Source organism: Oncorhynchus keta, chromosome 37 (assembly GCF_023373465.1).
Source record: "Oncorhynchus keta strain PuntledgeMale-10-30-2019 chromosome 37, Oket_V2, whole genome shotgun sequence".
Taxonomy (NCBI): Eukaryota; Metazoa; Chordata; class Actinopteri; order Salmoniformes; family Salmonidae; genus Oncorhynchus; species Oncorhynchus keta.
Window position 1 is genome coordinate 8,932,181 of NC_068457.1, and position 11,961 is coordinate 8,944,141.

An 11,961-nucleotide genomic window follows, 5' to 3' on the forward strand; every position below is an offset into this window, starting at 1 on the left:
TACCTGGTTGAACTACTGCTCAGTAGAGCCTAGTGCATTTTTAAACCCTTTTTGTTTTTGAAGATTGGAACTTTCAGCAATATCCGACAGACTGGTGTTGGCAAGTGATTTTACTCCCGTGTTGAAATAATGCTTCAAGTGTATCATGCCAAAGTGATAACTACAATCGGGGCCCGTATTCCTCAGTGTCTCAGAGTAGGAGTACTGAGCTAGGATCAGGTCCCCCCCTCTTATAACTTAAAAAGGTTAAACTGATCCTAGATCGGCACTGCTACTCTGAGATGCGTTGTGAATTCAAGCACAGGTATTGAGACTATTTCCATTGAATGTCCATACATGCACATTGTATGTAAGTTAACCAACCCCCAGGGAATTCTCTTTGGCTCCCATCCAGACCATGCCCTGGGAAACGTTGGGACTAGTTCCCTAGCCTATTATCAAAACTTATAAAGGCTGGGAATCAGTTCTCAAGGTTTCCTCTGGCTCCGAATGTCCACCAAGGCACTATAATTACCCAGCATTCCAGAGAACAGCCTGGTCCGTCAGCCTGGCCAAGGGGGCTTTGCCCTCGACTAATTTTAGAGCGGGTGAGTGTGTCCTGCAGCTGTGAAGCCCGGCATTCATGTCTCTGGTTTATACACACAGATTAAATATGGCTATAACGAAGGGTTATAAAAGAATGGAAACTGATACTGAAACTCAACAAATGATTGACCCTGTTGCTCGATAAGAGGCCAGTTAAAAAATCTATCTCAGATGAGGTGTGTTCATAGGTTAGAAAACATCAGTCAAATACATTGCATGGTACATATGGGATGTATATATTGAGTTTGTGCTCGTTTGACATTTTGTCTTAATGCGAAGGGAATCAGTGGTCTTTACCATACACAGTCAATATACAATATAGTGCAGACAGTACAGTGAACGTTGTCCTCAGTGTGCAAAATAGAATCGCTCTACTTGAAAAATGAGTGGATAAGACAGCTTGCAAATTCCTATCATGTGTCACGGGTAAATGTGTTTTTAACGGCAGACAATATATACTTTTATACACAAAATTAACATGAAAACATTTGTAACACTAAAGATACAGATTTTCACATTGCCTTTTGCTAAAGTGCAAAGTTGACAAAAATGTGATCGCAATGACACCACCCCAATACAATATAATTCACATTAAACAAAGATGTGTTGAAAATTAGCTAGACAACATTTTTTTGTTAATTAGTTTTTAGATTTAGTTAAACATTTCAAAACGCAAATCTGAGATTTTTTAAAAAGACTATACACACAGATTCTGTAAACCAGTGCAAAACTATTTCAGTTTCTGATCACATACTTTGCCAGATAAAAAAGCTAGATCCTATTTATATTATATATATATATATATATATATATAATCAGCCCTTCTGTTTGCTAATTCTGAAAGGGAATGCCTTTCCAAAAATGAAGAGAATTCCTTGACAATAGACGAGCACTCGTTTGGCAAAATTCGCGGTCAAAGTCTCTGCCCGGTTTTCTGATAGCGATGGAATTTAGGCTTATGAGTGTTTTAATGATGCATCTTTCCGACAACGACCGAAGGAAGATGCGTCTGCCAAATCACCACGCAGAGAGAACGGTCGCAAAGTGCGTCGTTGGAGCATTGATACTGATAGGCTCTAAAGAAAAAGAGCGCTGGTCTCGGATCAGCTTTCTCCATTCAAATATTTCCTTAACATTATAATTATTTCACAATACTGACAGCTCCCATTGAGGCTGTTTTTATGAATAATGCCAACCCAATGAAAATTCACCAAATCACCGATTTGGCACATCATTGCGCACACATCAGGGAATATGTTGAGACAAATACTGACAGTAGCAAAAGCAGGGGTGCAACTTTCACTGTGGACGGGGGACATGTCCCCCCCACATTCTGAAGTTGCATTTTTGGAGTGTTTATCTGACTGGATAAACATACATATATATATATATTTATGTCCCCCCCACTTCTAAAACCAAAGTTGTGCCCCTGAACAAAATAGAACTCAATTGATTGAATGTGAAATGTATTTCAATATTATTGAAATAGGCCTACTGTTTATATTTTAATGCAGTCATCTCCGGTTTTCATTTGAAGCATATTTGCATTTGTCGCTTGTTTGTATCAATTGCAAACACATTGGCACCTTTGTATTTCGAGTCGACTTTGTTCTGAAGTGATCGGCGTCACAGAGACACCATGTGACACAATGTTTAGCAGATATTCTAGGAGTTGTCCGAGGCCGTCGTTAGGTTACGAGCGTTTCTCAATTGCAAAGTTGTTAACGATGGTTTTGGGAAACAGCTCTGAGATATAATGATGCTCCAACGAAGGTTCTAACAATAAATTTAGCCTTTCAGATGGTTTTAGGTAACGGGGAACCAGGTCAGTCAGGGTATCTGAACTATGCACTATGAACTATGTCCTCCCCACACCCTGGGAAGTTTGGGATGTCTGCTTTAACCGATGATGGCTCCACATAAATAAAGCCCATATCAGAATAGGTTGTAGTTTTGTCTGTCTCTCTTTAACCATACAAAGTACACAAGAAAATATATTTTAATCCCATGGGTCATCCCTGTAGGTCCTACTGGATCTCTGGTGGGAAGTGATGACAACATCAGGATTAGCATGGTGTGTCTGCGTGTTTGTGTTGTATGCCAACGAAAGTGTCTGCGTGCCTCTGTAAATGTAAAGTGTGTGTGTGTATGCGTTCGTGTGCATGCATGAGAGAGAGCAAGCTTGCACACGCAGAGCGTTCATCTAAGCGTACGTTTGTGGGTCATTGACAGGCAGCCGTCCTTCACATATCTCTCTCTCTCTCTGAGTGACAGACTGGCTCTCATCTGTCCCACTTAGCTGTCCCCAGCAGCCAGTCAGTGTCACAAAGTTGATAGTGTGGCAGTGACCCACTCATTCTCAGGTCTGGCACAAGGCCCCCCTGTCTCTCAGGGAGAGACTCCGCGACAGCAGTCAGAGTCAATGTCTCTGTCTCAAATGGCATCTTATTCCCCTATATAGTGCACTACTTTTGACCAAAGCTATATGTGCCCTGGTTTAAAGTAGTGCGCTAGACAGGCAATAGGGAGCCATTTAGGACGCAGTCAGACCGAGGTCTCAGACAGTCACATTAGTGGATTAGTCCTGAGGGCTAAATATGAAGGCACTAACCCCTCTACAGCTGTTTGATTAGTTTGAGTATTCCGTTTCAAGACTTGTGATACTTTGTGACTTCGTTAACTTGTGCCATGCAGTGTTCAAATTAGTCCCCGACAACAGATGAGTAACAGTCATCCCAGTCTTGGGTGTGTGTGTTTGAAACGATCCAGGGACAGTGTGTGTGTGTGTTGGGAATTGGAGCTATACAGCTAAGTCATCGGGTCGCACACGGCTACTGGAGCCGCTGGTCTTGCTCAGACGCCTCTTGTCCTTCAGGAAACCATTTTGGAAGCCGTTTTGGAGCAGCGAAGGGGGCGGGGTGCAGGCGTTGGGCGTGTTGGCGTGCCCCTCATAGGTCACGTGCAGGAAGTCTTCCGTTTCAAGGTCATTGTGGACAACACGGTGGCGCTCAGTGGCCATGTTGACCGAGTTCTGCTGGTGGGCCAGCCGGTTGTTGAAAGGGGGGCAGCTAGGATGGGGGTGGGATTGGGTGTGCATGGGGTGTGTGTGAGGGGAAGAGCTAACACACTGGCTGAAGTCTGGGGGTGGGGTGCAGGGCATGGATGGACGGGGTGGGCTGTCAGGTTCAGCGGTGATGACCGTAGCACTTGAAGGCGTGCGTCCTTGTAGCAGCTGTTGCTGCTGCTGTTGCTGCTGTTGTCGTTTCCTCCTCAGAAACCTCTGACACTGCTTAAAGGCCAGGTGGTAGAGCTCCACGGCGCTGAGAAACAGCGACACGCCCGACACGGCCAGCATGAACACGATGAACACATTCTTCTCCGTGGGCCGCGAGACGTAACAGTTAACCGGGTGGGGACAGGGCCGGCTGTGGCACACGTACAGGGCATTGAGGAAGACCCCGTAGAGGATGTACTGCACCACGATGAAGACCACCTCCATTAGCGTCCGGATCAGGATGCTCAACACGTAAGTCTGCAGCAGCGCCCCGCGCAGACGCACCCTCCCTATGCCGCTGCCCTCCTTCCCGCACTCTCCCCCCTTCTCTTCCCCGTGCTCCAGATAATGCTTCTCCTCTCCGCCTTCCCCTCCTCCTTCCTCCCCGTCACCTCCCCCCTGGTCCTCCTGCTCCTTGCGCCGGCGTTTCTCCTCCATGCGCACCGTGTGCATGGCGTGGCCCATGTAGATGAGCGACGGCGTGGACACGAAGACAATCTGCAGCACCCAGTAGCGGATGTGGGCGATGGGGAAGGCCGTGTCGTAACAAACGTTCTCGCAACCGGGCTGCTCCGTGTCGCAGGTGAAGTCCTCCTGCTCGTCGCCCCACGACGACTCGGCGGCCGTGCCCAAGACCAGAATACGGAAGATGAAGAGGATGGTGAGCCACACCTTGCCCACAGACGTCGAGTGCTCCTGCACCTCTTCCAAGAAGTTGCCCAGGAGACTCCAGTCGGCCATCACCCGTCACACACCACACCTCTGGAACGGCCTGGGAGAGAGTAGAGCAGTCAGGGAACAGTCAGTCACCATCTATAACTACCATTTAGCCTGGTCCCAGATCTGTTTTCGTTGTCATTCCAACGCCGATGGTCCCTGGGATGCCATTGAGGGTAGGAGTTGGCAAGACATTACAAACAGATCTGGGACCGCGTAAACTACGATCTACTGCGCTTAATGACATTTCTGCATTGAATGAAAGTGCTGTTGTTGTTCTGTGGGATATTTGATTTGTGTTTCTTTTTTCAAGACGTTTGATTATTCTGTTTCATGGCTTGTCACACTTTGTGACTTAATTCACTTGTGTCATGCAGTGTTGGCTTGTGTTATTATTTGACTGGTTTCCAAGTTTCTCTTCATTACACCAAAGTATTCTGTGCCTTGCTGAGCTGCTCTGCTCTGTACAGTACCTTACTGTACTGTGCCGAGTAATGCTGTACTGTACCGTACTGAGCTGTGCTGTATTGTACCAGGCGATGTGTTTGGGGATGTGGAGTGGGTATATTAATAGACTTTGCTCCCTGCGTGGCCACAGTGGGCTCAGTAGACTGACCTAGTTTGAGCCAAGTATGTTCCCACAACCCTGCCTGCCTGGCCCAGCAATCTGGGAAATCGGATGTCAGTTTTAAGGAAGTCTAAAGTCAACAGAAACACAGAAATAAACATGTCACAGGGCTTATCTTTGCATTACTGAGCCTGGGAAAGAGTGAGACATACTGATTTACATTTCCTTTGGCCAGAGATTGCTGGTGCATGTTTCTTGACACATTACAAACAAACAAGGTATAATAAGGAAGTGGTGACTGGTAAGATGTAAAACATGTATAAAGAGCTAAGAGCGAATAAATCAATGCACTTTGTTTCTGTTGATAGAAATGAATCAGTCTCAGAACTGAGTCAAGACATTTCCAACGGACCCGTTCCCTCAAAAGCAGTTTCCAATAACAGACGTCATATGGTCATATGACAATATACAGTAAAGAACTATATCATTTCTAGTCTAGGAAAGTCTTGTTCTTCTTGGTGGTTGTTTAGGTCTAACTTATGAACACCGGAGCTTTACCATTTCACCACCCCATGAACTCTACTCTCAGCTCTTCTTTCTGCGCATATACATCTGCACTCGAACTAGCAGCGTTACCTGCCCCGGTACCAAAGCCTTGGCCCTTGCAGAGCAAAGGAAACAGTTGAACACTACTAGCACACACAGCTCACTAACTAGATTCCACATCGCCTCCATGAGCACAGACAGTACAGTAGTGTGTACTCCAGACTCCCCCCACTCACACTCAAACAAAGGATAAACTAAGTAGTGTCTATTGAAGAACGTTTCATAGTACATTGTTTCATACAGTAGGCACACAGTGAAAACCTTTATTCAACTAAATAGCATATGTAAAAAGACAGCTATGCAAACTTGATGTTTGACAAACTATGCAGTATGATAATTACCGTTGTACAGACTAAGTGGTTCAAGTTAAGGTTGTGTTCACTCCTAAGAAGTTGTGTTCAGTCTTACCAGCAGAGACATTGAACCTTCCTTCGACTAAAATCCATCTGGCACTGAAGGTTGTATTTACTCCAGACTGTGTAGATCCTCAGTCTTTCTCTCTAGACGACACGGTGTGTTACTGTAACGTTGAAGCATTTCCCCCCTCTTTCTCCCTCACTTCTCCTGAAGGGCAGGACCAATGGAAAGTATGGAGGTGCAGCATCAGTGCTCTTTAAGCTCAAGTGAGGGTGTTGATTAGACAGTGTGTGTGTGTGTGTGTGTGTGTGTGTGTGTGTGTGTGTGTGTGTGTGTGTGTGTGTGTGTGTGTGTGTGTGTGTGTGTGTGTGTGTGTGTGTGTGTGTGTGTGTGTGTGTGTGAGTGTGTGAGTGAGTGAGTGTGTGTGTGTGTGTGTGTGCGTGTGCGTGCGTGCATATGTATGTGTGTGTCTGAGGAAGAGGGGAAGTGGGGCAATAGGGCTTCCCTTCTTCATCTACAGCGGACCAGTAGCTTGTGTGTGAGGACGATTTAAGCTCTAGTGGCCACTTGACAGTGACCTCAGACACGTTATGGGAACTATGGCTGAGTGGAAAGTCGTTTTTTTTTGTAAGACATAATAGAAATAATACTGGCCCATATTGGTGTATAACAACGGTTATTCAAACATGGCAAAATAACCTGGAATGTTTTTTACTGCTGGTGCACATTTTGACAACAGTCATTGAGACCGACTCACTTCCCATAGAAACTCACCTCCCTTTGCATTTCTGTCTGAGGGGTCTTGGTCGCCATCCTGTCTCCCCCCTAGGCAGTCGAGGAAGCAATGTCAAACAATATGATTTCCTACTGCCACGAAACTTAAAAGGAAATCGCCCGTTCTCAAGAAAACCAGTCTCTCTGCGCTTTGAGAAAAAAACTCTTCCATCGTTTTTTCTCACACCCAGCAGGCCAAGCAGTCCTTCTGTCAGTGTTAAAAATAAATACCCCAGACCAGCTCATTATGGTTTTCCTCAGTGCTTGTTGGCACTTTGCAGGCCCCGTCTTACTTAGATCAGCACCAGGACAATGTACCTGACTGGGGTCTTGGCAGCTGGGGGTACTTTAGGGAGGAAGAAGGTGCTCCCTCTGCCCTTCCGTCCTGCTCCTGCTGTTGTTAACCTCTGAAAGGAGAACAATGATGCTCGCTTTACGGTGCTTGGTGCTTGTCTGAAGTCCATATAAATAAGGAAAACTAGAATGGACAAAGCCCGTCAGTCCACGGCAATTTCACACTCATGGCTACACAGAACATTGACTTAAATGGGAATGTCCCTTGTGGTAATTAATTTCTGTGCTGGTGACACTGAGGGCAGCTGTTGAACGGAGAGAGAAGGGGGTAAATACCGGGGTAAATACCTTGAAAACACTCTGGGACACCAGATAGGAGAGGACAGTGTGGTTCTTTCTGTTCTGTGATATAAGGAAATCCTTTATTCTACGTTTTGTCTCGTGTCTGTGTTAACCAAATAATGATAGTCCCAAAGCTCCTTGACTCCCTTATCATTCTTGTTCTCGCTCTTATGCTCCTTTCTGTTCCTAGGCAGTCATTGTAAATAAGAATGTGTTCTTAACTTGCCTAGTTAAATAAAGGTTAAATATATATATTTTTAATGAAATCATTCACACACCCATGTCATCTAGATCTACACAATGTGGCTTGATTGCTGTACACTCCACACCAAACACTATTTCCACATTCCTGGAGGTCATGTTATACATTCAGTCTGGTCCCTCTCGGTCAGTCACAGCAAGATAGATGATTTGGACTCACGTTTTCCTAGCAGACTTGACTCTTAGCTCCCTGACTCATTTGAAATAGGGGAGACAGTCCACTGGGGCCTCTGCCTTCCCACACTGCTCATAAAAAAAGGTATTATTAACATAATCTTTCTTCATACAGACCAGTTAGTCACAAATGAAAAATATTCCCATCAGGGATAGTTCACATTTGAAAGTAGAAAATAAGATGAAACGTCAAAAAGGTGAACTCTTTCTCCAGCAGGGTTTACTAAAGTTTGGTACCTGAATGATAGCCTTCCGTAGAGGTGCTGTAATTGCAGAGTAAAGCAGCCATGACTTTGTTATGTTATGTTGTGGTACACACACACACACCATTTACTCCCAGTTATTGCCACCTGGGAGCTACAGACTAAAGGGTTTGGACGTTTGGATCGTCTTTAGCCTATCCTTATAGTCTATACGCAATTCCACACTTTACTTTACTTTTAGAAGTCTGGCCAATGAGGGTAATGGACTCCCCCTGAATCGTTCAGTCCCTTTTACTTATTTACTTTTAAGAGACTACTTGAGACCATTTGTCACTTTCTGACCTTTATTTCCTTTGTTTTGTCGTTATTTAGTATGGTCAGGGCGTGAGTTGGGGTGGGCAGTCTATGTTTGTTTTTCTATGATTTTGGGATTTCTATGTTTCGGCCTAGTATGGTTCTCAATCAGAGGCAGGTGTCATTAGTTGTCTCTGATTGAGAATCATACTCAGGCAGCCTGGGTTTCACTGTTTGTTTGTGGGTGTTTGTTTCCATGTCTGTGTTTTTCACCACACGGTACTGTTTCCGTGTCTGTGTTTTTCACCACACGGTACTGTTTTGGTTTTGTCATTTCACGTATTCGTTTATTGTTTTTGCATTTCATAGTGTTCAGGGTTTTTGTTATTAAAAACGATATGGCCACTTACCACGCCACATATTGGTCCTCTCGATCCTTCTCGCCGCTCCTCTTCAGACGAAGAGGAGGAAAACCATTATACCATTTTTCAATTTCACAGAGCATAGCCCTATATCTTTAAAAGATTTGGAGAATTAGCTTTGACTGAATAATTGCCACTAGTCATCCGAAGCTTAATTATTTATCAAGCGACTTCTTTAAGTGCCTAAAGTCAACTGCTCCTAGGAAAGGTTTATGAGAAAGGTATATGTCGTGTGTGTGTGTAAAGGCGTCAGCACCATCTAACTGTGGATGTCTCAGAGTTGACATCATGTCCTTCCCCTTCAGCTCCAACACCATCCTTTCATGTCACTCGAAGCCCATTGAATACGGTCGGCCACATTTCGCCTCAAGGTCACAGGACAATGTAATATTAAGATATTACATCAGGATAAGCCTCCACCCATTATTAATAACAATAGTCCAAGCTCTGAGAAAGTATGACTTCCCTATTTTGACTTTCTCCTGCTCTCTATATTGTTTGGCTTGCCGCTCTTTTCCTTCCTTTATGTCATGTTTGTTTTATTTTCGGCCTCGATTTCACGTCACTTATCTTGCATGTGCTCTCTGGTTTATCATCCGAATCTGCTCGGTGCTGCTAGCATGATCACCAGCAGCACAAACGAGAAGTCTAAAAGACAAGGAGGTTTTTTGTCTTTGGAGGCAACGCCAGAGCAGTTGACCATAAACTGCATTTATATGTTTAGGCTGCAATCCCTTGGTCTGAAAGAGTCAACTTTAGATCTCAAATTCATCTGGCAGGTCGGATAATATTTCAGTAGTAACAAAACGAGGCTTAATCGTTCAACGTCACAGCAGATGCTGCAGATCTATGCTGGCTTAGAAACTGCTAATGTAAAGTTGTATGCATTGTCCATGGCATGCACAGACACATGCATCCACACATACAGTACATGCACGAACCAGTGGTGTAAAGTACTTAAGTAAAAATACTTTAAAGTACTAATTAAGTACATTTTTTGGGGTTATCTGTACTTTACTATTTATATTTTTTGACAACTTTTACTTTTACTTCACTACATTCCTAAAGAAAATCATGTATTTTGTGTACTTCACACTCAAAAGCACTTGTTACATTTTGAATGCTTAACAGGACAGGACACGGGTCCAATTCACACACGTATCAAGAGAACATCCCCGGTCATCCCTTTTTCCTCTGATCTAGCGGACTCACTAAACACAAATACTTCATTTGTAAATGATGTATAAGTGTTTGAGTGTGCCCCTGGCTATATTTATATTTAAAAAACAAGAAAATGGTGCTGTCTGGTTTGCTTAATATAAGGAATAAAAATATGTTGTACTTTTACTTTTGATAATTAAGTATATTTTAGCAATTACATTTACTTTTGATACTTAAGTATATTTAAACCCCATACTTTTAGACTTTTACTCAAGTAATATTTTACTGAGTGAATTTCACTTTTACTTTAGGTATCTTTACTTTTACTCAAGTAATGACAATTGGGTACTTTTTCCTGACTGACTGACTGACACACACACACACACACACACACACACACACACACACACACACACACACACACACACACACACACACACACACACACACACACACACACACACACACACACACACACACACACACACACACACAGAGTTACTCTACCTGAGATGCAGCTGCTTAGACCAGGCTGGTTCCTTTTCTGTTAAAAATGAAAATACAGAAAGGTTTTCTCAGTGCTCAGGTGACAGGGAAGAAAAGTGAAGGACTCTCAATATTAGGGCTAAGGAATATTGTAATAGAGCAGTCGTAGTCTCCGTTTCAGTATTAAGGCAAAAAGCTGTACCTGAGAGGGTGAAATCCAAGTCCTGGTCTCTCTTTCTAGGCTGTGTGTCTCTGTTCAGACAGAAGACTTCTCGTCATGTCTTGTCTTGACACAGAAAGTTGTGTCTGTCAGGGTAAAGCAGAAAACTTAGTCTCTTTCAGTGTTCTGGCTAAAGATGACTGGGTTTGTCCCCCAATGTCGAGTCTCTCTTCTAGAGTCCAAACAGAAAGCTGTTTATCTCTCTCCCCTGAGGCAGAAAATTGAGTCTATCACCAGTTGGCTTGATGTGTTGAGGGATCAAATCCACTATCTGTCAATGATCAGCGGAAGAAAACAGAATCTTTCAACTTTAAGAAAACTGAAATGTTTTCGTCAACTATAATGACTATTTTCCTCTCTTTCCCTGTTTTCATTCCTTGGCAGAGATCAGGGTAGAGGGACTGGTGATGCAGACTTCGAGGACGGACGGAGTAGATGAGGGCACAGACCTCAGGCTGATGAGCTAGAGCAGCTGTCTGTAATGTAGGAGACTACCAGACAGACCACAGGCAGAAATGCAGCCTTAAGCATGGTGGCAGTGGAAGAAATACCAGACATCACTTGTGGCCTGTCCTTCCTACCATACCCAGCACCCGGCAGCCCTCCAATAGCCTCCTCCCTTCCTCCTCCTCCTCTCCTCCTTTGGCTTCCTCTCTCTCTCAGCCCACAATGCCCTCGGTTTGCCTGCCTGGTAATCTATTCTAGAGAGAGGAATATCTCAGGTCAGGAGGGGAAGTCAGATTGTATTAGAACACAATGGCAATTCTACATTGGCCACTAACTCCCATTTTGTCTCTGCTCCTAAACCATACATAGACCCACAGGAGTACACACACACACACACACACACACACACACACACACACACACACACACACACACACACACACACACACACACACACACACACACACACACACACACACACACACACACACACACACACACACACACACACACACACACACACACACACACACACACACACACACACACAGAGACTGAGAGAAAGAGAGGGGCACATGCAATCTATTTTCAAGTAACCAAATTACAACTTGATTTTCCATGACTTCCTGGGTTTTACTGATTGCTTTTCAAGGCATGTTTGGAATACCATTACAGCCTTATGGCTATAAGCAAGTACACACTTAGAAAGAAGGTTTCCAAAAGGGTTCTTCAGCTGTCCCCATAAGAGAACCATTTTTGGTTCCAGGTGGAAGCCT

At 44.2% G+C, this 11,961-nt stretch overlaps 1 protein-coding gene across 3 annotated transcripts; it reads right to left on the minus strand.

Annotated features, from left to right (window-relative positions):
* Positions 1-802: 802 nt before the first annotated feature.
* gja5b (gap junction protein, alpha 5b) lies at positions 803-11,360 on the minus strand. Of its 3 annotated transcripts, XM_052499072.1 has the most exons (4): positions 10,721-11,360; positions 10,540-10,576; positions 6,882-7,288; positions 803-4,631 (listed from the first exon to the last, which is right to left on the minus strand). In XM_052499072.1, the coding sequence occupies exon 4, from the start codon at positions 4,598-4,600 to the stop codon at positions 3,386-3,388; it is 1,215 nt and encodes a 404-aa protein (XP_052355032.1). In that variant the 5' UTR covers positions 4,601-4,631; positions 6,882-7,288; positions 10,540-10,576; positions 10,721-11,360; the 3' UTR covers positions 803-3,385. The 3 variants fall into 3 exon arrangements, with proteins under 3 accessions (XP_052355032.1, XP_052355031.1, XP_035610893.1); XM_052499071.1 differs by lacking the exon at positions 6,882-7,288 and having other exon boundaries at positions 10,721-11,359; XM_035755000.2 differs by lacking the exons at positions 6,882-7,288; positions 10,540-10,576; positions 10,721-11,360 and adding an exon at positions 6,159-6,428.
* Between the last annotated feature and the right edge of the window lie 601 nt (positions 11,361-11,961).